This window comes from Meriones unguiculatus, chromosome X (genome assembly GCF_030254825.1).
Source record: "Meriones unguiculatus strain TT.TT164.6M chromosome X, Bangor_MerUng_6.1, whole genome shotgun sequence".
NCBI lineage: Eukaryota > Metazoa > Chordata > Mammalia > Rodentia > Muridae > Meriones > Meriones unguiculatus.
In genome coordinates, this window is record NC_083369.1 from 36,688,444 (window position 1) to 36,715,175 (window position 26,732).

At 39.0% G+C, this 26,732-nt stretch overlaps 1 protein-coding gene across 8 annotated transcripts in view; it reads left to right on the plus strand.

Moving 5' to 3' along the window:
• Positions 1–26,732, plus strand: part of Pfkfb1 (6-phosphofructo-2-kinase/fructose-2,6-biphosphatase 1) — a 59,202-nt gene that overhangs the window by 19,623 nt on the left and 12,847 nt on the right. For all 8 annotated transcript variants that reach the window (XR_009588462.1, XR_009588461.1, XM_060375245.1 and 5 more), the window contains 7 exons: positions 12,070–12,195; positions 16,546–16,639; positions 17,506–17,572; positions 18,508–18,582; positions 19,005–19,061; positions 21,355–21,476; positions 24,899–25,106. Coding sequence is in view for 6 of the 8 variants with exons in the window: in XM_060375245.1 (XP_060231228.1) it covers positions 12,070–12,195; positions 16,546–16,639; positions 17,506–17,572; positions 18,508–18,582; positions 19,005–19,061; positions 21,355–21,476; positions 24,899–25,106 (749 nt within the window). In the remaining 2 variants the exon portion in view is untranslated. The remainder of the gene's footprint in view (positions 1–12,069; positions 12,196–16,545; positions 16,640–17,505; positions 17,573–18,507; positions 18,583–19,004; positions 19,062–21,354; positions 21,477–24,898; positions 25,107–26,732) is intronic.

Genomic DNA, 26,732 nt, shown 5'->3' on the forward strand with positions numbered 1-26,732 from the left:
AACAATAATGGACATGGATTATTAAATGTCTCTATAGTAAGATGAATTTTCCTTTCATTATATGCCCAAGAATGATACAGCTGGATCTTGACATAGACCTCCTCCCAGCTTCCTAAAGAACCACTACACTGATTTCCATAGTGGCTGTACATGTTTGCACTTGCACCAGGAATGAATATTTATTTCCCTTTTCCCACATTCATACCAACATTTATTGTCATTTTTAAAACATTTATTAATTTGGAATTTGGATCTTCGCTCTGTGTATCCTTTGTTTAATTTGGCAAAAGCTTTGTCAATTTGGTGATTTTCTCAAAAAAAAAAAAACCCACTCCTCATTTCATTTTTTCTTAGTACTTTGTTCGTCTCCATGACAATTGATTTCAACCCTGAGTTTGATTATTTCTTTCCGTTTATTCTTTCTCGATATTTCCTTCTGGTCTTGAACTTTCAGGTATATTGTTAAGTTACTAATATGAGATTTCTTCAGGTTGTGATGTAGGCACTTAGTGCTATGATCTCACCTCTTACAACTGTCTTCATTGTGTCCCAGCCCTAGGTTTGGATCTGTTGTATTTTCATTTTCATTCAGTTCTAAAACTTTTAAAATTATCTTCTTTATTTTCAGTCTTTATTATTTTTTATTATTTAAAACAATTTCTACCTCTGCCCTGCAGACTATCAAAGCAGATGCTGAGCCTGATGGCCAACTGTTGGGCAGAATGGAATGGAATCTTATGTAAGAAGTAGGAAATAGCAAGAGCTGGAGAGGACAGGAACTCCACAAGGAGAGCAACAGAACAGGAAAATTTGAACACAGGGAACTTCCCAGAGACTCATACTCCAACCAAGGACTATTCATGGAGATAACCTAGAACCCCTGCACAGATGTAGCCCATGGCAGTTCAGTGTCCAAATGGGTTACATAGTAATAGGAAGAGGGACTGCCTCTGACATAATCTGATTGGCCTGCTCTTTGATCGCCTCCCCCTGAGGGGGGAGCAGCCTTACCAGGCCACAGAAGATGACAATGCAGCCACTTCTGATGAGAACTGATAGACTAAGATCAGAAAGAAGGAGAGGAGGACCTCCCCTATCAGTGGACTTGGGGAGGGGCGTGAAGAAGGGGAGGAGGGAGGGGCTTATGGGGGGGATACAAAGTGAATAAAGTGTAATTAATAAAAGTTAAATTTTAAAAAATAAATAAAACAATTTCTAAATTTAAATACAATTTGATCATATTCTTCCCCTCCCCCAAATCCTTCCAGTTATTCTCCCTTCCTACCCACCCAACTTTAAGTTCTTGCTCAAAAAAAAAAACCAACCAAACAAACAAAACCCCAATACAGTAACAAAACCTCCCAAGAGCAAAAGAACAAAATAAAACCACATCCAAAAAAGAAAAACGAAATAACCCACCAAACTATAACCAAATAAAAGTGTGTGCATGTGCACACATACACACACCAAAAAAAAAAACAAAAAACAAAAAAAAAACAAACTATGGATTCCAATATATGTTGGTCAACTGTTCCTGAGCATGAGGCCTGTTCTGGGGTGGTTGATATGACTGATTTTCCCTTTCCTATAGCAGCTATAAATGGCAGTTCAGTTTTAACTTTTGCTCTACTGGCTAGGTTTTCATTCATTCCATTTTATTCGTTTAAAAATAAAACATAATAAGATAGTACAAAAACTATGACATTGAAGTTGGACAAGACAAAGGAACAGAAGGAAAAGAACCCAAGAGAAGGAGCATGATTGAGTGACGCAGTCATTCACACACTCAGGTATCCCATGAATGCACTAAGTTAGAAGCCATAGTATGAACTCAGAGGATCTGCTGCAGACCCCTGCAGGCCCTGTGCTAAAACCATCTGGCCCTAGACGTTTAATGACTGCTCCTATTTCACTTGCAGTTATAGGTCTCTTTAAATTGCTTTTCTGAATTTCCTTTAACTTTCATATGTAGTACCTATCAAGAAAAATTATTCATTTCTTTTAGATTTTCCAGTTTTGTAGAGTACAAGTTCTTAAAGTATGTCCTTATGACTCTACCCAGCAAGATATTAAAGCCAAACTTTGGGCAGAGTGCAGGGAATCTTATGAAAGAAGGGGGAGATAGAAAAACCTGGAGGGGATTGGTGCTACACAAAGAGCAACAGGTCAAAATATTCTGGGCACAGGAGTCTTCTGAGATTGATACTCCTTCCAACCAAGGACCATTCATGGAGATAATCTAGAACCCCTGCACAGATGTAGCCCATGGCAGTTCAGTTTCCAAGTGGATTCCTTAGAATAGGAACAGGCGCTGTCTCTGACATGGAGTCAGTGACTAGCTCTTTGATCACCTCCTCCGGAGGGTAGAGCAGCCTTACCAGGCCGCAGGGAAGACAATGCAGACAGTCCTGATTAGACATGATAGGCTAAGGTCAGATGGACGGGGAGGAGGTTTTCCACTGTCAGTGGACTTGGGAAGGGGCATGGGAGAAGAGGGAGGGAGGGCGAGATAGGGAATGAAATGAGGGAGAGGGCTACAGCTGGGATACAAAGTCAATAAATTGTAATAAATTAATAAAATTTAAAGAGAAATAATAAAAAGTATGCCCGTATGATTCCCTGGATTTCTTTGGTACCTGTTTTTCTGTCCCCCCTTCTCATTTCTGATTTTGTTAATTTGAATATTCTATCTCTTTCTGCCTTTTAGTTAATTTTATAGGGATTTGTCAATTTTACCGATTTTCTCAAAAAATCATTTGTTTAATTGATTCTTAGTATTGTTTTGTATTGTTTGTTTCTATTCTATTGTTTTCAACCCTGAGTTTGATTATTTCTTGCTGTCTGCTCCTCTTAGGTGTGTTTTCTTCTTTGTATTCAAGAGCTTTCAGGTGTTCATTTAAGTTACTAGTATGTGATCTCTCCCGCTCTTTTTTTTTTTTTTTTTTTTTTTTTTAATGTAGGCACTTAGTGCTAAGAATTTGCCTCTTAGAACTGCCTTCATTTGTGCCTGATTTGTGCCCCATAAGTTTGGGTGTGTTGTGTGTTCATTTTCATATAGTTCTAGAACATCTTTAATTTCCATTTTAACCCCCCCTTTTTTTAATTCAGTATAGAGCTGTTCAGTATCCATAAGTTTGTGAGCTTTCTCTTTTTTTCATAACATAATAATTTATTTTTATTACATCATATATAATGAGTTTCTTAATAAAAACTTATTTGTAAAATAAATTTCTTGTACTTTCATTTTTTAAAATCTCAATAGAAACAACTAGCAGCTTGATATATTATGTTTGCAAAAAGGCAAAACCTTCACCTGTCACTAAATGAAAGAATGGATTATGAATATCTCACACTTATAGTGACAGTCTCCCAGGGATGTCACCATGTAGGTTTTATTATTATTATTATTATTACAGTTTATTTACTTTGTATCCCAGCTGTACCTGCCTCCCTCATTCTCTCCGAATACCACCCTCTCACCCTTATATCCTCCCATGCCCTTCTCCCGGTCCACTGATAGGGGAGGTCCTCCTCACCTTCCATCTGACCCTAGCTTATCAGGTCTCATCAGGACTATCTTCATTGTCCTTCTCTGTGGCCTGGTAAGGCTGCTTCCCCCTCAGGGGGATGTAATCAAGAAGCCAGCCACTGACTCCATGTCAGAGACAGCCCCTGTTTACATTATTAGGGAACCCACTTGGAGACTGAGCTGCCATGGGCTACTTCTGTGTAGGGGTTCTAGGTTATCGCCATGAATGGTCCTTGTTTGGAGTATCGGTCTCAGAATAGACCCCTGGGCCCAGATTTCTTGTTTCTGTTGCTCTCCTTGTAGAGCTCCTGTCCCCTCCAGGTCTTTCTATCACCCCCTTCTTTCATAAGACTCCCTGTACTCTGCCCAAACTTTGGCTATGAGTCTCAGCGTCTGTTTTGATACCCTGCTGGGTACAGTCTTTCAGAGGCCCACTGTGATAGACTCCTGTCCTGTTCCCTGTTTTCTCCCTTTTACAATGTCCATCCCATTTGTCTTTCTGAATGAGAATTGATCATCTTACCCAGGGTCCTTCTTGCTTAGCTTCTTTAGGTGTACAGATTTTAGTGTGTTTATACTACATTACATGTCTAATATCCACTTACAAGTGAATATATACCATGTGTGTCTTTCTGCTTCTTGGATACCTCACTCAGGATGATCTTTTCTAGATGCCACCAAATTTCATGATTTCCTTGTTTTAAATTGCTGAATAGAATTCCATTGTGTAAATGTAGCACAATTTCTGTATCCATTCCTTAATTGAGGGCCATCTGAATTGTTTCCAGGTTCTCGCTATTACAAATAAAGCTACTGTGAACATGGTGGAACAAATATCCTTGTGTACTTGAGCTTATTTTGGATTATGCCCAGGAGTGGTATAGCTGGATCTTGAGGAAGTGCTATTCCTAATTGTCTGAGAAAGCGCCAGGTTGATTTCCAAAGTGGTTGTACAAGTTTACATTCTCACCAGCAATAGAGGAGGGTTCCCCTTTCTCTACATCCTCTCCAGCATGTATTGTCACTTGAGTTTTTGGTCTTATCCATTCTGATGGCTGTAAGGTGAAATCTCAGGGTCATTTTGATTTGTATTTCTCTGATCACTAAGGATGTTGAGCATTTCTTTAAGTGTTTCTCTCCCATTCTGTATTCCTCTATAGAGAATTCTCTGTCTAGCTCTGTACCCCATTTTTTAATTTGATTACTTGATTTGTTGCTGTTTAACTTCTTGAGTTCTTTATATATTCTGGATATTAGCCCTCTGTCAGATTTAGGGTTGGTGAAGATCCTTTCCCAATCTGATGACAGTGTCCTTTGCTTTACAAAAGCTTTTCAGATTCATGATGTCCCATTTATTGACTGTTACTCTTAGAGCCTGTGCTGTTGGTGTTCTGTTCAGAAAGTTGTCTTCTGTGCCAATGAGTTCAAGGGCCTTCCCCACTTTTTCTTCCAACAGATTTAGTCTGTCTGGTTTTGTGTTGAGATCTTTAATCCACTGGGACTTTAGTTTTGGTAAGCTTTCTCTTTTTGTTGATATGCAGTTTTAATCCATGGTCATCTGATAGGATGCAAGAAGTTATTTCAATTTTCTTGTCTGTTTTAAGACTTGCTTTATGTCCAACTCTATGGCAATTTTGGAGAAAGTTCCATGTGGTGCTGAGTAGAAGTTTTATTCTTTTGTGTTTAGGTGAAATGTTCTATACTTATCTGTTATATCTATTTGTTTTATAACTTCATCTAGCTCTCGTATTTTTCTGTTTTATGTTTTTGTCTAGATAACCTTTCTTTCAAGGAGAGTTGGGTAATGAAGTCATTATCCAATCAGTGTGTGAGGGTCAATGTGTGATTTAAGTTGTAGTAATGTTTCTTTTATAAATTTTGATGTCCTTGTGTTTGAGATATAGATGTTAAGAATTGCAAAGTCTTCAGGGTAGATTTTTTTTTCTTTGATGAGAATATTGTAACCTTCCCTATCTCTTCTGATTAGTGTTGGATTGAAGTCTCTTTTGTCAGATATTTGATACACTGGCTTGTTTCCTGGGTCTGTTTGTTTGCACTATCTTTTACTAACCATTTAACCTAGTATAATGTCTCTCCTTGATGTTAAGGCATGTTTCTTGGATGCAGAAAAATAGATCTTGTTTTTCCTTCCATTTTGATAGTCTCTTTTTATTGAGGAATTAATCTCATTGATGCTGAGAGATATCAATGACCAATGAATGAGTTTTTATATCTGTTATTTTGTTGCTGGTGGTGGTAGTGCTGATGGTAATGGTGTGTGCCTGCTTGTGTGTGTTCCTGTTCTTTTGACTTCACCTGTCTGGGATTTTTTTATTCCCTATGTTGTTGTTTTTAACTCCCTCCTCTGGGGTTTTGTTTTGTTTTGGATATAGTTACATTCCTTAGGTTGGAATTTACCTTCCAGCACTTTTTATAGGGCTGGATTTGTAGATACATATTGCTTAAATTTGTTGTTGTTGTTTATTTGTTTGTTTGTTTGTTTTTATGAAATGTCTTATTTTCTCCTTCTGTGATGATTGAAGGCTTTGCTAGGTGTAGTCATCTGGGCTAGCAACTTTGGTCTCTTAGAGCCTGCGGCACATCTCTACAGGCCCTTCTGGCTTTTAGAGTCTTCAATGAGAAATCAGATGTAATTCTGATGGGCCTGCCTTTAAATGTTACTTGGTCTTTTTCCCTTGCATTTGTCTTCTCTTATTATGTATGTTTAGTGTTTTTGATTATTATGTGGTAAGGGGACTTTCTTTTATTGCCACGTTTATTTGGTGTTCTGAACGCTTCTCCTACTTTGATAGTTATCTCCTTCTTTAGGTTAGGGAAATTTTCTTCTATGATTTTGTTGAAAATCTTTTCTCTGCCTTTAAGCTGAGTTTCTTTTCCTTCTTCTATTCGTATTATTAGATTTGGTCTTTGCATAGTGTCCCAGATTTCCTGTATGTTTTGTGCCAGGATATTTTTAAAGTTAACATTTTCTTTGACCAATGTATCCATGTCATCTAGCATGTCTTCAATGCCTGAGATTCTCTCTTCCATCTCTTGTATTCTGTTGATGATGCCTGCCTCTATGCTTCCTGTTAGAGTACCCAAAATTTTTATCTCCAGGATTCCTCAGTTTGAGTTTCCTTTCATATTTTGAACAGTTTTATTCATTTCCTTCTACTACTTGTTTGTATTTTCATGAATTTTTAAATGTATTTATTTTCCTCCTTCAGGGTCTCTTTAATATGCATAAAATCTGTTTTAAGGTCTTTTCTTGTGCTTCAGTCATGTTAGAATACTCAGCCTACTGTGGTAGAGTTTCTGGGAACATATTTTCTTGCCTATTATTGATTGTGTTTTTACACTGGCATCTAGCCATCTGGTTTGGGGACGATTGTAATTCTAGGTGCTGATATATGTTCTTTGTTGGGTGGATGTTTTGTTCCTTGATTTGTTTTTCCTCTGGTTCTTAGGAGAGTGTGGTAGCTATGTGTTATGTAGGAGATTCATATGGGACCCTGATAGATGTTGGCACTGCGGTTTCCAGGAAAAATGTGTTTTGGGGCATTGGCACCTAAGACTTAGGAAAGAGAGTGGGTTGAGATGGTGGAGCAAGTTCTAAAGAGAATGCACAGCAGGGTATTCCATGAGGATCTGCTTAGTTAGACCCCTGGGAATGGGATCACAGCTTGTGGAGAGGCTATACCAGTAGGTCTGCAACAGAGCTGGAGTGAGGGATTTGATTTGAAAGTATGAAGGGAGAGGTGAAAATATGTAGTTAGCCTTCTTGTTTCCCTTGTCAGCATGGCCTGTGGTTTCTCAGGGAGTACCTGCTAGAGTTGGGGGTTGGAATAGAGCAATGTGTTGAGGGAAGGGAAGGGAAGATCTGTAGGATCCACTGTAGATGGGGCAGGGTTGCCCCAGGTTTTCTGTTACAGAACTGATGGATGAGACTGGTAGATTGTATTTGGAAGAGCAGAAGCAGAGGTGAAGTTCTGTAATTAGCCTACCTGCTTCCCTTCCTGTAGTGGCTTGTGTGTTTGCATGAGATTTTTTGCCTTGACCCAATTTTTATTCTGTAGTGAGTTAGTCAGTTTCCATGAATTAGTATACTTTCTTCTTTTTCTATTGCTGTTCCTATCCTGTTTTAATCCACTGTGATCAAATACTGTGCAAGGAGTTATTTCAGTTATATCTGTTGAGACTTGCTCTGTATCCTAATATGTGTTCAGTTTCAGATAAAGTTCCATGTTGTGCTGAGAAGAAATTCTATTCTTTATAAAGTTTGTGTAATGTTCTCTAGATGTCTGTTATCGTCATTGGATTTATGTATTATACAACACCTGTGGGTTGGGGTTTTTTTTTTTTTATTAAATTTTTGTATGGATAACTTGTCTTCTGGTAAGAGGTTGATATTGAAGTCACCCACTATCACTGTGTTAGGTTCAATATGTAATGTTAGCTGCAATAGTATTTTTTTGTTTTGTTTCATTCGATTTTTGGCTTATTTGGTTTATGAACTTGGGTGCTTTTGTGTGTGCCTCATTAATTTTTAGAATTATAATATCCACTTGGTAGATACTTCTTTAATAAGTGTGTAGTACCTTTTCCAGTCCCTTAGAGGTTGTAGAACATCGATCTATGGCCTTCTGGCTTCCAGAGTTTCTAGTGAAAAGTCAAGTACTATTTTAATAGCCTTTGTATATGACTTGGTGTGTTTTTTTTGTTGTTGTTGTTGTTTTGTTTTTTTTTTCTTAAACAGCTTTTAGTATCCTTTCTTTGTGCTGTATATTTAGTATTTTGATTATTACATGTCATGGGGGAATTTTTTTCCTTGTTCTTTGTGTGTGTGTGTGTGTGTGTGTGTGTGTGTTCTATGTGCTTCTTGTAACTTATACACATGTCTTTCAGTTGACTCAGGAACTTATATGGTTTTGTTGAAAATATTTTCTTTGCCTTTGACCTGGCTTCTTCTTTCTTTATTCCTATTATTTGTAGGTTTGTTCTTTTCATGGTGATTGAAATTTCCTGGACATTTTGACATGCAGAATTTTTCATTTCCAATTTTATTTCAATTTGATTTTCCTTGAGTGATTCTATTTCTTTGTTCTGCTTTCATATCTTGAAGTGTTTACATTTTTCATTCAACTGTTTGTATTTTGATGGCCTTTGTTAAGGAATTTTATTCATATCCCCTTTAAGGTCCTCGAATGTTTTCATAATTGTTGTTTTGAAATCTTTGTCTTTTGCTTCAGCTAAATTTCTTAAGACCTATTGCAATAGAGTTGCTGGTTTCTGGAGAAGGCATATTATCTTGGCTGTTCATGTTTGTGTTTTTGTGTTGTGTTCTAAGAAGCTTGCGTCATGATGTTTGAAGTATTTCTTGGCTTAGGTATCTAGTCTTGTCAGTGCTGGGTGAGTGATCTATCTGTTCATTTGTCACTGTTGTCCACTTTGAGCCAAGTATGGTGACTATGGGGTTCCTGATACAGAATGTTTATGGTGGTCAGTAGATATCACAAAAGTATAGATATACAGACTAGGAGGAAAGCCTGAAAGGGGTGGCCAGGAAGAATTAGGGCCATCTTGGGTCTACACCAAGAAGCAAAGTTCTTAGGGGATGGAAGTGAGCTGTGAAGGGGGGGCTCCTGTGGGGAGGCTGCAGGAGGACTAAGAGTAAGTCTGGAGAGACCACAGTGGAGGACAGAAGGATAATAAATGTCATCTACCTGAGTTACAGCCTAGTGTAGTCACTGATCCCTGGGAGAGAGTAGTTCTGCAGGTCAGCAGGTGACAAAGGATTGTAGATGGCCTATAAGGAAACTGTGAAAGGGGCACTAGGAAAAAAACAGCATAATTCTTGTTTCTCAGTAGGAAAAGTGTTTTTCATTTACACTATCTTTCCTGACTGCTTTCAAGGTTTTATTTTTATGCTGATTGTCTGTAACTTTGTGTTTCCATGTGGTTCTTTACCCTCATGCATGTGTACACATGCATACACGTACACACACAGAGCTTAGAGTTCTCTATGCTTCTTAGTTTGGTGTCAGTCACTAGTTTTCCAAGTATTTCTTCTGTGTCATCTTTTGCCCTATGTATAGTCTAAGTACATTACTGTACTCCTTATTATGATCCAATAGTTTTGTATTTTTCTTTTATTTTTAATATTGTAATTACATACTTTCTTCCATTTCCTCCTCCTGAATCCTCACATATACCCCTCCCACTTTCCTTCAAATTCATGGCCCTATTTTTTCATTGAACACATACGTATTCCTCAGTACAAACCTCAGTTTGTATAATTTTACTCATGTATGTTTTCAGGGCTGACTATTTGTTACTGGATTACTTGATGTACTCTTCCTTTAGGAAGACTATATTGCTCTTGCTCTCAGCATCCCTTAGTTGCCTGTATCTAGTTCTTTGTGTAGGACTGAGGCCTCATAGTCTTTCCCCATTGTACTTTGGTGTATTTATTGTTGGCATCATTTTTCAGCTCATGCTTATTCAGTTATGTTGGTAAGACTTCATGGATGTACCTCCTGACATTACTTACTATAGGACACAATCTTACCACAAATTTCCTGATCCTCGGCTCATCCCAGATCTTTCTGCCCCATCTTCTGCAATGTTTCCTGAGCCTTAGGTAAGGGAATTATTTTGGAGATATATTCATTTGGGGCTGAGCTCCATGAGTATGCATTTAGATTGGTTGTGGTTTTCTGTAATTGTCTCTGTATGTTGCAAAAAGAAGTTTCCTTTGTGAAGGAAGAGGACTTTACTTCTCTGTGGGTATAAGGACAGATATTCAGATTATTGTTGTTAGAGATTAAGCTGTTTTAGTAAAGTAGTGGTAGATAGTGGTCCAGTCCTGTGGGATTACCTTTTCAAACAAAGCATTTAGCACAATAGTGATAAGCTAGTTTAAATCTTTAGTCTGATAATTCCAGGGTCAGTACCATAACTAAGTCTGTTTCTGTTGGTTTGTCTCTCTCTCTCTCCCTCCAGCCTTTTTGTTTGATCTTAATTGTTCCCCCTTTTGAAGCTTCCTGGAGATAGTCTATCCCACACCTTCTCTCTGTGTTTTGGGGGGTTATTGTTTGTTTTGGGGGTTTGGTTTTGTTTTGTTTTGGGTTTTTTGTTTGTTTGTTTGTTTTTGTTTTGTTTTGTTTTGTTTTGTTTTGTTTTTTAAGACAAGATTTCTCTTTGTAGCCCTAACTGTCCTAGAACTCACTTTGTAGACCAGACTGGCCTTGAACTCAGAGAGATCCCCTGCCTCAGCCTCTCTTGAGTGCTGGGATTAAAGGTGTCCACTACCAACAACCAGCTTTCTTGTATCTCTTAAAGATGCATTTCACTCCTATTTTATTTTTATTTTTTAGATTTCTTTTAAAAATTTTTTTGTGTATGAGTATTTTGCTGCATGTGTATGTGCTTGTAGAGGTCAGCAGAGGGCATTAGATTCTGTGGAACTGGTATGATTGGTGGTTTTCAGCTGACACATGTTGCTGGGAACTGAACCTGGTTCTTCTGCAAGAGCAGCAAGCACTCTAACTATTAAACCATACCATCTCTCCAAGCCCCTTTCCCTACTATTTTCAACGAAATCCTTAACCTTGGTGAAGAATGGAGAAGACGTTCTACATTAGCCAGTTTCAGTCTTAGGCAGGCTTACCTTGAGCACTGGAGGTGTGACCATCACAAATGCTCTTAGCCTTCAAGTGTAATGAGTAGGCCTAGTACATTTTCATGTCCCTGCTGAGTAGGTACATTTTCTGTATTTCTTCCCACTTTGGAGAATTTTCATCAGCACCATGAACTTCTGTTTCCCTTCCTTCTGCAGATTAAAATGTTTTCCCCTCCCATTTAAGAGAAGGTAAATTGGTCTGGCCTGAGTTCTAGGAGAGATAGGGTAGCTTCATCAGGATTGGCTGCCAGGTGCAGTAAGTTACTACCAGTGCGTTCAAGTACGGTTTATTTATTGCCTTCTCCGTGGAAGAGTAAGGCTTTCCCCACAGAAACATAAAGAAGCTTTGCGCCGAATTTGAGCAATGATTATTGTTATGTTCTCCCTCCAACCCCCACCCCCCCACAAGCCAGAACTATCCAGTACTTTTCTCAGAGCTTTTCTCAATCTTCTCTGCCAGCACTGGAGGGAAATTGAGAAACATATGTAAAGGTAGCTAAGGCTGCAGTCCTTATGAGCTTCACATTGGCTCAAAACCAGCCTTAGCAATTCATTAGTCATTTTTATTTGGACCTTCTTATGACAGTAGGTTGTTCAGTATTGTCCGCATCAACTAAGAAATGCCTGGGTCCTACTGCCCTCTGCAGTTGCATGTTTTTACAAGTTTAAATTAGCTATCTGCACTTCAACCTCAGTTTTCTGATGAGTTGAAGAAAAGTTGTGATGCCTGTTTTAAATCTTTTCCCTCCCCGATATGATGGGAAGCAGTGTGGTGTCCAGTGCTACATAGCTAAGGTAATGGCTGGAGAGCCTCCATGTGTGGAGATAAGCTTTTGAGGATCTGTTTCTCTTCCAGCAACCTTACCACAGTTCACCAATTCCCCCACAATGGTGATCATGGTGGGTTTACCAGCTCGAGGCAAGACCTACATTTCCACGAAGCTCACACGGTATCTCAACTGGATAGGAACACCAACTAAAGGTATGTCTCAGAAATCATTTGCTATTGACATCCCACTACAGGCCACTAACTGTAAACTGAAGAAGGCCAAATATTTCTGTACTGAAAATGTTGCACACATTGTTTTTAAGATTAGAACCACTTCTACCTAACTATTCCTACCACTGTTACAATGGTCTTAGAAATTATATCATTTCATGAAATATATTCTGTAACTAATACTATGCTGGGTTTTAGGTGTAGAAAAAACTATTATTAAGACTAAATCTGCTCTTAAGACTCACAAATGCAAAGCAACTCACTGAGTACTTCAAGTATTTTTTAATAACAACTACATTGTCTAAGCAATAACACTGTTTTATCCTAATTTTCACCATTTCGTAGTTAAAAAAAAAAAACAAATCAAAGAGGTTAAATACCTTTTCTTAAAGAACTCAGTTATAAATGACAGAACAAGAATATGATTGATTTCAAATGTGACATCCACTGCTCGGTCTAATGCATGACTGCATTGAAGAGAAGAGAAGAGAAAGGGATCCTGTATTTTCTCTCCTTTGAGCCATTATTTTTTTCTCTTCCTTTCTCTTGTTCATCCCAACACTGTATCTACTCCCTTCCTTCCAGCCATCCTTCCCATATTTCCATCAAGCCTTCTCTATGATTCTCTTTTTTTGTGTGTGTACTAGATTTTGAGCCCAATGCTTTGTTTATGATAAGCATACACTTTACCACTGAGTTACACCTGGCATCAAATCTACCCACCCACTGCCAAATTTATCCTTCCTTGCCCTTCACCCACTTTCTCTAGTAATCCACTAGAGTTTTCCACGTGCCAAAACCCATGTCAAACATTAGGAAAGAAATAAAAATAAATGAAACTCATATACTGCCCTTGAAGAGTTCTAACTCTGAATGGCATACATAACAAGACGTAGGCTGAACTGACAGGCATCATGGATAAGAATATGTCTGAAATGGTTCCTGTGGGAAGAGGGGGACTAAGCAAAGACCAGAAGGAGCCAGTCTCATACAGAATTGCAAGCCTGAGGAGACTCTACTGAATGAAGAAGCACATGACATAGTGGCAGATGGGTCTCTGTCCTGCTCCCACTTTTATTCTGCCTATTCAACTTAACTGCTCACATAAATCTTCAGAATCATATTTAAAAGTACAAGACTGGTAATACTTGTAGTCTCCAAGTGTACCCTTGGTCTACATATTTGGACCCAAGCACCATTACTTCTGTTTAAGAACATCCACAGTTGATGTATTCCATCTTTTTAGGACCAGCCATGGTGGTTGACCCCTTCCCCCAAAACACATTTGCTTCCAGCATATGTTATACCTTTGCTCAAGTACTGTCTAGCTGCTTGTAGTCTATCTACACTGTCCTTTCTCCCTACCCTCGCACACATATCTACCAGTAAAAGACAACTAACCTAAACTGCTTGTTCAAATTCTGCTTTTGCTAAGATACTCTTAGCTAACCCAAAATGGATCCTTTATTTCCTACTCCCTCACTCTTAAGCATTGTTTGATATTATTATTGCTCGCTGTTGGAAAACTTAAAGGACTCTCTGGGAGCACTCCTATTGCCTGATTTGGTTGCTGTGTGACTTTGTAGTTTATGAGCTGTTTGAGGCCCCATAACAAATCCAGAACTTATACCTCACTTCACAAAGTAGTAGGTATCTGTCTCTTAGTATTCTATTGCTGTGAAGAGACAAAATGACCACAGCAACTATTCTAAGAAAGCATTAAATTGGGTGCTTGCTTATATTTTCAGAGGTCTAGTCCATTACCATCATGTCAGCAAGCTTGGTGGCATGCAGTCAAACATGGCACTAGAAAAGTACCTGAGAGTTAAGCATTTTGATCCACAGGCAGAGAGATAAAGACAGACACTGGGCCTGGCTTCAGTTTTGAAATCTCAAAGCCCACTCCCACTTCCTGCAACAAACCACACTTCCTAATCCTTTTCAGGTAGTGCCTTGTGTCACTCTCTGATGACTAAGCATTCAAATGTATGAGCCCGTGGGGGGCTATTTTTATTCATACCACCACATTGTATTTTCTTATCTCCATAGCCTTGTAGCCATATAATAATGCAAAAAATATGCATTCAGTCCAACCTCAAAAGTCCCCAGTTTATCCCAGTCTCAACATTGTTTAAGAGTCTAAAGTTCAAGGTTTTTTCTGAGACTCATAGTAAACTCTTAACTATATGAAAAAATTTAAAAGATACATCATATACTTTCAATATACAATGGCACAGAATACATATTATGATTACAAAAGAGAAGAGCAGGAAATACTGAGGAAATAATGGACCAAAACAAGACCAAAACCCAGCAGAGCAAGCTTCAAATTTTGTATCAACTTGTCTGATGTCAAAGTGTTCTTCAGATCTCCAATTCCTGTTGACTACATCCTTTTCTTTCTTGGGCTGGTTCCATACCTAGTCTGAAGTTCTCCTTGGCAGGTATCCTACAACTCTGGCATCTCCAATATCTTGGGGTTCTGTAACACAATCCAGCTTTTACTTAGTAACTTTATGCAATGGCCTGTCTGGGCTTCCATTCAGGGGCTCCCCTGATACAGGCCTGTCCTTAGCTGATTTCCTTAGCCACAGAGGGAGAATCCATATCTCTTTTCTTGTATCCTTGCCGCTAAAGTCAAAACCACATGGCCAAAGCTGCCAAGTTCTGCTTCCTGGGGCTGGAACTTGGTCTCAGCTTTCTGTTTTTGATAGTTTCCTTCACTGTTTAAGCTTTTCTTTAATTCCTTTTCATAAGTTAGAAGTTTAACTGGGTGTGATCTTTCTCAGAGATCATCACTCCCTTTATTCCCTTTAGTACCAGGTTTTTCTATAAACATTTTATCTCCTTGAGCACAACACTTAGCTTTATTATACCTCCTGGTGGCTCCTTTCCCCTCAAACTGTACATTTGTGTTTTTGCTTGCTCAGCATGTTCCTTTTCATTATAGATCTGCATTAGAGTGATTAAAGTGTATGACAGAGTTAGTACTAGGCTGTCTTAAAATCCTCTCTGTCAATGCCATTAATCTAAAACTCTTCAGTTTAGCCTCGAGCAGATTTTTAGGAAAAGGGCAAAAAGCAGCCACATTTTTTGCCAAAACATCACAAGAATGGTCTCTAGGACACTTACTAATTATCTTCTCCTCTGAAACTTGAGCTGGGACCTTATAATTCAAACCAACTTTAGCACTTTCTTCTATGTTCTTACTAGGATGACCCATTAAGCCTCACTTAAGCATCCAACCACTTTTCTAGTCCCAAGTCCCCACATCATCCATATTCCACCAGAGAACAGCATGGTCAGGACTGTCACAGCAATACCCAGCTCCCTAGTACCAACTTTTTCTTTGTTACTGTTCTATTGCTGTGGAGAGACACTCTGACCAAGGTAACTCTTATAAAACAAAGCATTTAACTAGGGTCTTGATTAAAGTTTCAGAGGTCTAGTCCATTATCATCATGGCAGGGAGCATGGCAGCATGCAGGTAGATATGGCACTAGAGAAGTAACTGAGAGTTCTTGATCCAGATCCACTGGCAACTGGAAGAGAAAGTGACTGTGGGCTTGCCATGGGCTTCTGAAACTCCAAATCTCACACCCAGTAAGATGCTTCCTACAATAGGGCCACCCCTCCTACCCCTTTTCAAATAGCACCACTCCCTGATGACTAAGCCTTCAAACATATGAGCCTGTGGGAGCCATTTTTATTCAAACTACCACATTACCTTGAAGTTATTTGCTGGGCAAATGAATTAATAAAATGTGGTTTCTTTGGCTGATTATCCTCTTTCTCCCATTTTTCTCTGTTTTCCCCCATTATAAATGGGAAAGTGCTATTTAGAAATTTGCATTTAGATTTTCCCTTATGATAAAAAAAATGGTAAAATGACCTTGGTAACTGGGAGTCCAGTTTGTATATATTATTAATTCACTCTTGGTTTGAGTTTGGGTAACTGATTTTACTCTTTGTATCTTATTTCTTTATCTTCCCTATTGAATATTACCTTAAAGGGTTAAATTTATGATAAAGTAAAATGGCTTGAAATCAAAAAGACGTGGGTTTGAATTCCAGATTACCGGTTATTAACTGTGAAAGCTATTTTACACCTCTGAGCTTTACTTTCCTCATTTGTAAAGGTGATGTGGTTAACTCTACTTTACAGGACTAATATGAAAGAGGAAATGAGTTGTCACCCATAATTTGAAGCCTTATCTGTACATTTTCCAGCTATAAATTATACCTTTTTACCTCTGAGGTTCCTTCCAGCAAGAACAGAGTTTTGGCCATGGCAGTCTTCCCTACCTCTTCACTAGGGTTTCCTGTTTTCAGTGTTTAATTTAGGCCAGTATCGACGAGAGGCAGTGAGCTACAGGAACTATGAATTCTTTCTCCCAGACAACACCGAAGCCCAACTTATCAGGAAGTAAGTACCCAACATTTAAAAACCTGTGCTGCATTTAGCTGAGGAGGACCTTTCTTTACGTCCTAGGGGAGTAGTATAGAATTAACCTTGCTGTTCCAGAGTATCCAAACTTTTTACATTACCACAGAGTGTGCTCACTCAAGTTATGAATAGAAAAAAATACAGAAATTCTCATAGTGTTTTAGTTAAGTTTATGATTTGCATTCATAGCTATCCTAGGCCATGAGTTGAATACCCCTGTGTCCAGCCTTTCTGTCAGCTTGCTCAAAGTTGGCTCTAGTCATAGCTCTTCCCTATCAAGAAGATTTTACAGTCTTCTATTTCTGGTAAGCTAGCATTGAAATTTCTGACCATAGCGTTTGAGATGAGTATTTCAATAGCTCATCCCTCTTCAGCCTCTGCAGTATTATCACTTCAACTTCAAAGTCTCCTTTAACTCTGTGGCTGCAAATGCGTGTAGATGCAAACTGGCTCTCCTCACTATAGAACCTAGAAATCAGTAAAGACTTTTTTTTTTCTGAAAACCTAGGTACATTATCATTATCATACCCGTACTTACAATGTTGCCTATGTCAAAAATTGATTTTAACTCAAAGAACACATCCCCATGCCTGACCTGTAACCAATTCGGCTCGAGCTCCATAACACACAGCCCTATAACTAGTATGATTACATTGCTCAACGTTTCTCGGGCATGTCATCTTACACATGTCCCTAAGCTGTACATAGAGACCTCTTTGTGACCCCTTTGCTAGAACTAAGATGAATAGTTAACTATAAGACACAGAGATGTTTCATAATAGAATAGCAGTGAGGGGAACTGATCCTGGGGACAGGGGTTCTCTGCTTCTTTTTCTGTTTTTCAGGCAGTGTGCTCTAGCAGCCCTAAAGGATGTCCATAAATATCTCAGCCATGAGGAAGGTCACGTTGCGGTAAATAATCTTCCATTTTTTTCCCCCAGGCTCTCTGTCAGTATGAAAAATAGATAATACCTATGCCATATGTTATTCTAATACTTTGTTTATATTAATTTCTACTGCCCCATGAGATGTGTCATTATTATGTTCTATTTTATATTCAAAAATAACTACAATAGAAAGATTCCTAGGGTGGTGTGATCTATATGTGACAGAGCCAGAACTGGAATCTAGATTGTATAGTTGCAGAATCCATACTCTTAAGCCCTATGCTTTATGAAATTGCCTTCAAGATTCAGCAGAACAAAAACTTAAGACTGCATAACACTGCTATCTTTTGTTTTTTCAAAATGTTAAAAACTTTATTAAAAATCCTTACAAAAAATACAAACATAGCAAATGTACCAAAATAGCAAGACCCAAAGTCTAAGCAACACCATGAACTTTTATGCAGTTTAAAACAAAAGCTGTGAAACACATTCTTTTCCTAAGTAGAGATTTGCCTAAATATCTCTGCAATTTAATATCTTAAATCCTTGGGTTAGAGATCCTCAAGTATGCAAATGGCCCCTTCTTAGGTGCTAATGATAGGGAAATTGTCCTATTCCTGGGAGTTTCTAAGGGTTTAGGAAGGAAAGGCCTCATCTAGAGAACAAGCTCTACTATATCTCTATCAGCAAATTTCCCATGGCTGTTGTCAAAGCAAGCTCTTCTTCTAGACCTGTTACTTGACCTATGTAATGATCCTAATAAACACATTCCTAGGTTGTAGGACATTTCTATGCAGATAGTATGGGCTCAATGCATGCTTTGAAAGTGACACAAATTCCAAACCCTTCTTTTTCTTCAAGTTCTGCCCCCTTCTGGTTCACATAGAAAAAGAGTGAACAAAGTATCCTATTGTATTAACACTAGATTGAGTGTAAGTTTATCTTGGTACATGTCTTTAGGTTTTTGATGCCACCAACACTACCAGAGAACGACGATCATTGATTCTCCAGTTTGCTAAAGAACATGGTTACAAGGTAGAGTGACACGACCATGCTTACCTAGAACAAAATTCAAAGAAGTACAATTCGGACAGCATGGGTTCAACATCTAGCTCTCCATTGTAGATTCAGAAACAGCATAACAGACCAAAACAGGGGAGGTGATAGGCCAGACAGTGAAAGATGGTTACAGACAGGCTGATGCTGAGGATAATGATGTGGCAATGATGAAGGAGTCATGAGAAACATATGTAAGAACTAAAAGCCAGCAGAAATCTGGGGCAACCCAATTAGAGTCAGGCTGCCTCATAAGAGTAAGAATCCTGAAAGCACTGTTGTGTGAAAGCATTGTTTTTAGAAATGTCCCTAGGGATGACTCAGGGCTATCAAGAGTGTAAGTCTGTTTGGCTCCCAGAAAACATAATCCCCTGCTGGAAAGCTCTATTTTTCTCGTATAGGTCTTCTTTATTGAATCTATTTGTAATGACCCTGACATCATTGCAGAAAACATCAAGGTAAGGAACACCAATTACCTTTCTTCCTTATACTTTTTAAAATAAGTTTTAATTTAATTTACATTTTAAATCTGCATGTATATATGTGTATATGTGTGTGTACATACATTATATGTGTGTATGTTCTTGTATGTGGAATGTACATGTCATAGTGTATATGTGGACATAACTTTAGGTGTCAGTCCTCACCTTCCACCTTGTTTGAGATAGGACCTCTTCTTGTTCTCCATTGCATATTGCAAGCTGGCTGGCCCTAATGTGTCTAAGGCATTCTCCTGTCTCCACGTCTTATTTCATAGAAGGAACACTGGGATTATAAATGCACACCACTACATCCAGCTTTATGTGTGTTTGGGGAATCTGAACACTTGTATGGCAAGCTCTTAATGTATTAATTCATCTCCCCATTCCTCAATCCTCCATATTTTGTCTCAGGCCAGAGTCATACCTAAAAGACTACCATAAACTTAAAAAAAGTGTTACTTCTGAGGGGCTCCTCCCACTTTGTACTTCCCTGACCATCCTTGCCCACAGTGTTCTTATAAAGTTAGCTTAAGCCAGCATATAGAGAGAGCACTAAGATTGACTCTCATTAATTTTTTTTTTCACAACAAACATGCATGTTGAGTATTCTTTCCCTGTTTTAGAGGTTGAAATGAGGCTCAACGAGTTGAGTTGACAAAGACTGGTACAGCTTGAAAAACATGGAAGTAGGAATGCACCCCAGGCTTAGCTGTCTTTCTCAAAAACCCATAGTCTGTATTATACCAAACATTTTGCATCAGAATCACTGCTACTTTTAGACTCTTAACTGCACAGTCTAGAATTAGATCACTCACAAACTTTTGTTGTTCTCTGTCCCTTCATATTATTGGAGCTCAGGAGCATATGAGACTTTAAAGACCATCTCTTTCACCACGTACTTAAAAATCTCAGCTAAGTATTTGTCTGCATTTTCTGTTCACACCTATACTAACAAGTTATCATTTAAAAAAATGTAACCCAATCGAAGTAAAATTGTTCTCCTATTTTGTTCTATTTCTATCTCTTGTGATATATAGCATGTTCAAATCTTTTACCACTTCATCCACTCAATTACCTATCCATTTACTAATTCAGGTGTTCATGTGAAACTGTATACCCGAATAGCCATTATGGGCATTAAAGATAAAGAAACAGTTAGTGAAAACCCTTCTGTTGAACTCACAGTCTAGTTAGGGATACTGACAGATACATAGACAGAAGTCTTAAGATGATAGCTGAGTTAAGGGGGAAAAGAAGGTTATAAGAACACAGTGGTGAGGGACAATTGTGCATGTGGTGATATGCCATGGAAGGCCCCCTAATAGAAGCAACAGCTATATCCTGATGGATGGACAGGAGTATTTACAGGTGAAAAATTGATATGGGGAATAATATACCCTAAATATGATATCTCCAGGGAACCATAAGTAGTAAGGCCAAAATGTGTGTTCAAGTAGGAGAGTAGTAAGAGATGGTAGGGAAAGGCAATTTGAATTGTCATACTTTTTCTTAAAAGACACATAGAAATGGTGACAAAGTTTAAATATGAGACTCCCATTGTCATGCCTGTTACAAATATCCTTCTGGGGCCAGTGAGATGGCTCAGTGGGTAAAAATCGCTTGGCATACAAGCTTGATGACATGAGTTCTAGTCCCAGAACATAAAGGTAGAAGGAGAGAACTGACTCCACATTGTCCTCTGTCTTCCAAATGTGAGCATAAGTAAAAGAGAAATGTCTATTTAGCAGAGAGATTAGAGAGGCTTAGTTCCTGCTAGCAAGTGAGGTTCCATGTAGGCTCAAGCAATAGAGTAGAAGAGTAGGAAATGTGGGAGAAGGTTGATATTGGGAGATTAAGAGATGCCAGCCTTTGAGAAATACAGCGACAGCATGCCTGTTTTCTCAGCAGTGACTAAATACATGAAAGCATTTATGATACCAAGTTAAGAATGATTCTTCTGCATCACAGTTTCCTGTCCTTTTATGGTTTCTTGTCCCCTTACAAATGTTGTTAAGCAATATGTTCTCTCAGAGTGAATATATTGTACCATGCAGCTCAACTTCTCTTCACTTGCCTAATTTTTAAACTTAAGCAAAACCCTTTGCTTTTAGGGTTAGGGTTAGGGTTAGGGTTAGGGTTAGGGTTAGGGTTGTGGGTGTTCCCTTGCCTTTGTAATGGGGTGGATGGTAGTTGTCTGTAAAGGCCTTTCCCAAATACAGTATCAGAGTCTCTATCTTCCCACATTTGTCTTCTTCATGTCTTCTCACAGCAAGTGAAACTAGGCAGTCCTGATTACATAGACTGTGACAAAGAAAAGGTTTTGGAAGACTTTCTAAAGAGAATTGAGTGCTATGAGATCAACTACCAACCTTTGGATGAGGAATTGGACAGGTAAGAGCCCAACACCCAAAAGTCAGGATCTGGAACCTTAGTCCAGTTTTGATGGCTTATGGGACCTAGGAAATGTCCTCCTTTTGGGGGCCTTAACTTTTCTGTCTATAATATCAGAAGTGGGACAATATGTCTTTATGACTCCCTCCAGTCCAGTTTTCAAAGCAGTGATACCTTGATGTGGGAAGTACTCATGAGTTACCTAAAGTTGTGCCCTCCTGTGCAGTAGGTACAGATTTGGACTTTGCTTTTCAAGGACGAGTGCCTTCATTCTGTGTATATTGCTGTTATTATAGCACAAATAATCTTTTAACATGGATGGCACCTCAGTCCCCAAACAGATTCACCTTCCTACTTTCATCATTTTCCCATGGTACCTACATAAAGAGGCTGCAGTAGATCTGATGACCATAAACTTTCAATAAGAGGAAACTGAATCTTAGGGAGCTAAAGCTACTTTAAGGCTTCTACCATAAGTCAGAGATGGGGCTAGAAGTCTAACCATAAATTCTGTCTCCTCACATTCCTCCTCTCATAATCCTCATATATCTCTCCACTGAACAAGTCTTTGGAAGCTTTGCAAGCAGAAGGTGTAAGTAGGAACAAATGAGATGGGTTTTGTCCTTAGGTAGCTTCTACAGAGTCTCAGCATGTGGAAAGACCCACGTATAAGCAATGAAACAAAAAAATAAAAAAATAAATCTTTCATAATACAAGTGACAGATAGGCAAATTTAAGGCAGATGTGAGTTCAGATGTCAAGTATTCAAAGAAACATACTATCTTCAAAATGAATTCTAATGAAAAAAGACTCTGGCTGCCCATACTCTTTAAGGCCTGAGTTTGAAGTATAGAAAGCCCATAAGTGATCATTATTATTGTAAAATTTTTTAAAGCGTCCTTTCAGTCTTATCCAGTAGACATGTAAGGTGATGGGTATGTCACTTCATAGTTTGGGAAACTGACAACACAACCAAGGATCAGTTTAAAGGCTTGTCCGCAGCCACAGTGAGTCAGCAATACAATCTCTACTAAATGCGGTTTGTATTGTCCAAATTCCAGCCTGGTTTTACCCCTTGACATTGTTGTATCATAAGAAATACCAGAGGCGACTTACACATTCCACACAAGAGACGTTACTTTCATGTTTAATCTTAGAGCTTACTCACTGTGCATGCTCCTTGATCAGAGATAACATTTGTTTCCCCCAGGAAGACATGTGATAGAAATGGGGTGTTTATGCTTTGAGAAAAGAGTGGCTTTTTCAGATTCTACAGCAGCAATATGTAAGCTAACTATATATAATGGAAGGATATTGAAAGAAGGGGGCTGAAGAAGAAGAATGTCATTAAGCAAGGCCCCAGACCTGAGTCTTGACACCTAGAAGAGCACTGTTGGGGTTTGTTTCTGTTATTCTTTTGTTGAGCCCATTGGGCCTGAAGAAGATGGATGTAGAAGACCAGCTTTATTTATTGTTTTTTCATTAATAGACATTTATAATCCATGCATCATGGCTAGCTGTAGTAGTGGCTAAGGAAGCCAAAGAGGCAAAGCTGCCCCTGTTTTGCTAATAATTTGGAGAAGGTGCTATGTACACAGACAACCCAGTTGTGAGATCAATAAGCCAGATGGTTGGAGGAACTCAGAGCTGGGACTTGGCCCACTTGGGAGGAGAATGTCTGGAAGAACTAGATTATTCAGTAGGCAAGCCATATATATTTTCAGGGCATCAGTAACACTGGATCTTCCAAACATAAGAAAGAAACTGTCCTATAGCTATTTTACAATTAGTATTTCAAAGTAGCAACAAGAAAAAGTGTGAAAAAAAATCAGAATTTCATAGGGCCTCAGTATGTATGTATATATGTGAAATTAATAAGAATAAATATATATGCATATTAATAATAAATATATATATAATTTTAAATTACATAGATTGGGATATGAACTATTATAATAATTTGGTGTTAAACAATTATAAATGTCTTTTTGGAGCTCTAATCTTGATAGGAAATGCCCTGGCTTTTGAAAACTGTATACATAAGAGCTCAGCTTTGGAAATCAGCATGTGTCCTTTCAAACAAAATGAAAAATACTTTGTGACAGCTAGCCTAATTAGCTTTGAGTAGAAAAAGAGTTCAAAGAATATTCCAAGTACAACAGGAATACAAAAATTAAAAAGCCATGGGTAAAGTGTGGTGCTGTGAGGTGAGGCTAACTGCAGATAGCAAGTAAAACCACCTAGGATGTCAGACAAAAGTTCCATTAGAGCCACGTAATATCTAGTATTAGGAACAATTACCAGGCAACAAGATTGTATCAGAGATATTCTGCTTTTAGGCTCTAGGGGTCCAAGACAGATCACTGGAGTGGGATGCATTCTCTGGCAAATTGCTTCTCTGTGTGCTTAGATTTTTACATGATGGTCTTTTCTTTGAATGATGGCTATGAGGAGTCATACATCTTAAAATCCCCCAAGTCTCTGCAAGATACACACAATAAAATATGTATATATATTTTTTTCACAAATGCAAGTGAGCTGTGAAGGATGAGGCTATAGCTACAAAGGACTTTTCTAGGAAGATCAAGGAAGAAGTCGATGAAACCAAAACCATCAGCAGCCTTACCGGCTCTGGGTTGCTTGTGTCATCCTGTGACTCTAGTTCACATGCCTTTTCCCTCAGAACTCTTTTAATTTCTTAGATAACTGAAGGGTTATGGCTGTTACAGAAGATGTAGAAGACTCACTGCATGACTCTAAGTCTTCTGATCAGTTGGTATCCTCACCCCTGCCTCCCCTATCTTCCAGAGTCAGTTTGTTGTATTTGATTGTTACTCAGCATTTAGTTCCTAGAGCTGAGCACATAACTAAGGAGACCACCAGGTACTTAGAGCCAGGACCACAAGTTTACCAGTGATGTTCTGGACCGTTTCTGTATCTTTCACACCAGAACTTGGCCCAGTATGCTATTTGTGACAAGAATGTTGAATATTATCCACGTGTTTCCAAGTGTCTGTTTCTGACTGCTCTGAGAGTTCCCAAAGGGCAGCTAGCCTCTACCCAAAGCACAGTGCATTATTCAGATAATAGTACTTGTGAGTTGCAGGTATAGAATATAGAAAAGACCCTTGACCAATTTCATTGTGATTAGGAAAGATCAAGTGACAACTTGACTCAAGCTGAAAAAAAGGAGAGGATAGCTAGTGATAAGCTCCTTAGGGTTGTCAGGAGCAAAATCTCTAGGACATACACCCAAGACAAGACTATCCAAAACATCTTGTTAGGAGTAGCTGAACTTCAGAGAAGGCTTGGAAGCAGGGTGTGTGGTTGGAACTTTCTCTTGGGATCAAGAGAAAGATAGTAGGAACCCTCCCTACTATCAGCACCTAAGCTATGCTTGCTCCTGCTTGGGTCTGGCCCAGCCACCTGTCCTATATCAAGATCTTTGACGTGGGCACACGCTACATGGTAAATCGCGTGCAGGACCATGTCCAGAGCCGCACAGCCTACTACCTCATGAACATCCATGTCACTCCCCGTTCAATCTACCTATGCCGGCATGGTGAGAGTGAGCTCAACCTCAGAGGCCGCATTGGAGGAGACTCTGGCCTCTCAGCTCGGGGCAAGCAGGTAAGGAGGGCTCCAAAGACTTGGGTGGGTAGGCTAGGCTAGCCAAGGTGGGGTGGCCAATGACTGGGTTTTGGGGAGCAGTACCCCGTGATGGGAAAGAAGCTAATTATGATCAATCCTTCTCGTCCACCATTAGTACTGTCACAGACATTGAATGCTTCCCATATACCTACTGTTTCTACAAGACCAGTCCTCCAAGGCTGCCCAAATTGGGCTGTTTTATAAGCTCTATCACAGTGCCTTTCTCCTACCTGATGTCTCCCCTCATCATTTTCACCACTCTGTCTTTTGCTCATGCCCATCTTGCTCTCCTATTTGGTCCTTCTGTCAGTTGGTAACTGTCAAGTACATTGATAGGTGATCTGGGATCCTCATCCTGAATCCCTCACCTCCATAACTGTGTTGACATTGTCCTCTACCCAATTTGAGAAATCACACTGTCCCCAACCTACTGTCTCTTTCTCACTCCATTCCCTTCCAAAACACAAGTCTAGTCCCCAGAAAGCCCTCCTTATCCACTTCTTATCCCAGGGGTCACTGGTCTTTGGGGACATCTCTCCTCATTCTAGTCTGTTACTGACTTTCTCAGGTCATAATTGTCCCTGTTCCCAGCCCAGTACATCCACCTGTCCAATCTGAGTACTGGTTTCATAAAGAATTTTACTTCTAAGCATCTTATCTTTTCCCTGGGTTTGTTAGCACACATGTTGCTGGAGAAAATCACTTAGGAATGACATAGGCAAGACATGAAGTACAGGAAGGTCATCCCCGGTTCTTAGTGTCTTTTTCAACATTTCATTTGTTTTTATTTTATGGATATATGTGATTACCTGTATGTGTTTTCTGTGAACCATGTGCATGCCTAGTGTACACAAAGGCCAGAAGAGGGAAGGCATCAGCCTCTCTGGAGTTATAAATTGTTGTGAGCTATCATATGGGTACTAAGAAAGCATCAGCCACTGATACTAACTGCTGAGCCAAATCTTCAGTACCTTACTTTCTTTTATTGGACACCTATACATAAGCACAGTAATTTTCCATCAACTTCCCCTGTAATTTTTGAATGGCATCAGCAGTGTTGAGTGGGCATAAATCATTGTTTATGGATGAAGAAGCTGAGTGACAGAGGCAGAGAAAAGTATCTGATCACATGGCAGTACAGGATAACAAAAGCAGGACTGATGTTGTCTCCTGTGCCAATGAATTCAAGGCTCTTTCCCACTTTTTCTTCTAAAAGGTTTAGTGTGTCTCGTTTTATGTTGAGATCCACTTGGACTTTAGTTTTGTGCAGGGTGATAAGTATGGACCTATTTGCATTTTTCTAAATGTAGGTATCCAGTTAGACTAGTACCATTTGTTGAAGACAAAATCTTTTTTTCATTGTATGGTTTTGGCTTCTTTGTCAACAATCCATTATCCATAGATGTGTGGGTTTATTTCTGTGTCTTCTATTTGATTCCATTGATCCACCACTCTGTTTCTATGCCAGTACTATGCAGTTTTTATTGCTGTTGCTCTGTAGTACAGCTTGAGATCAGAGATGGATGGAGATACCTCCAGAAGCCATTGATCACTCTTTAACTATAACTTTGTATCTATTGATCAGCCTGTCTGTATCTCACCTTC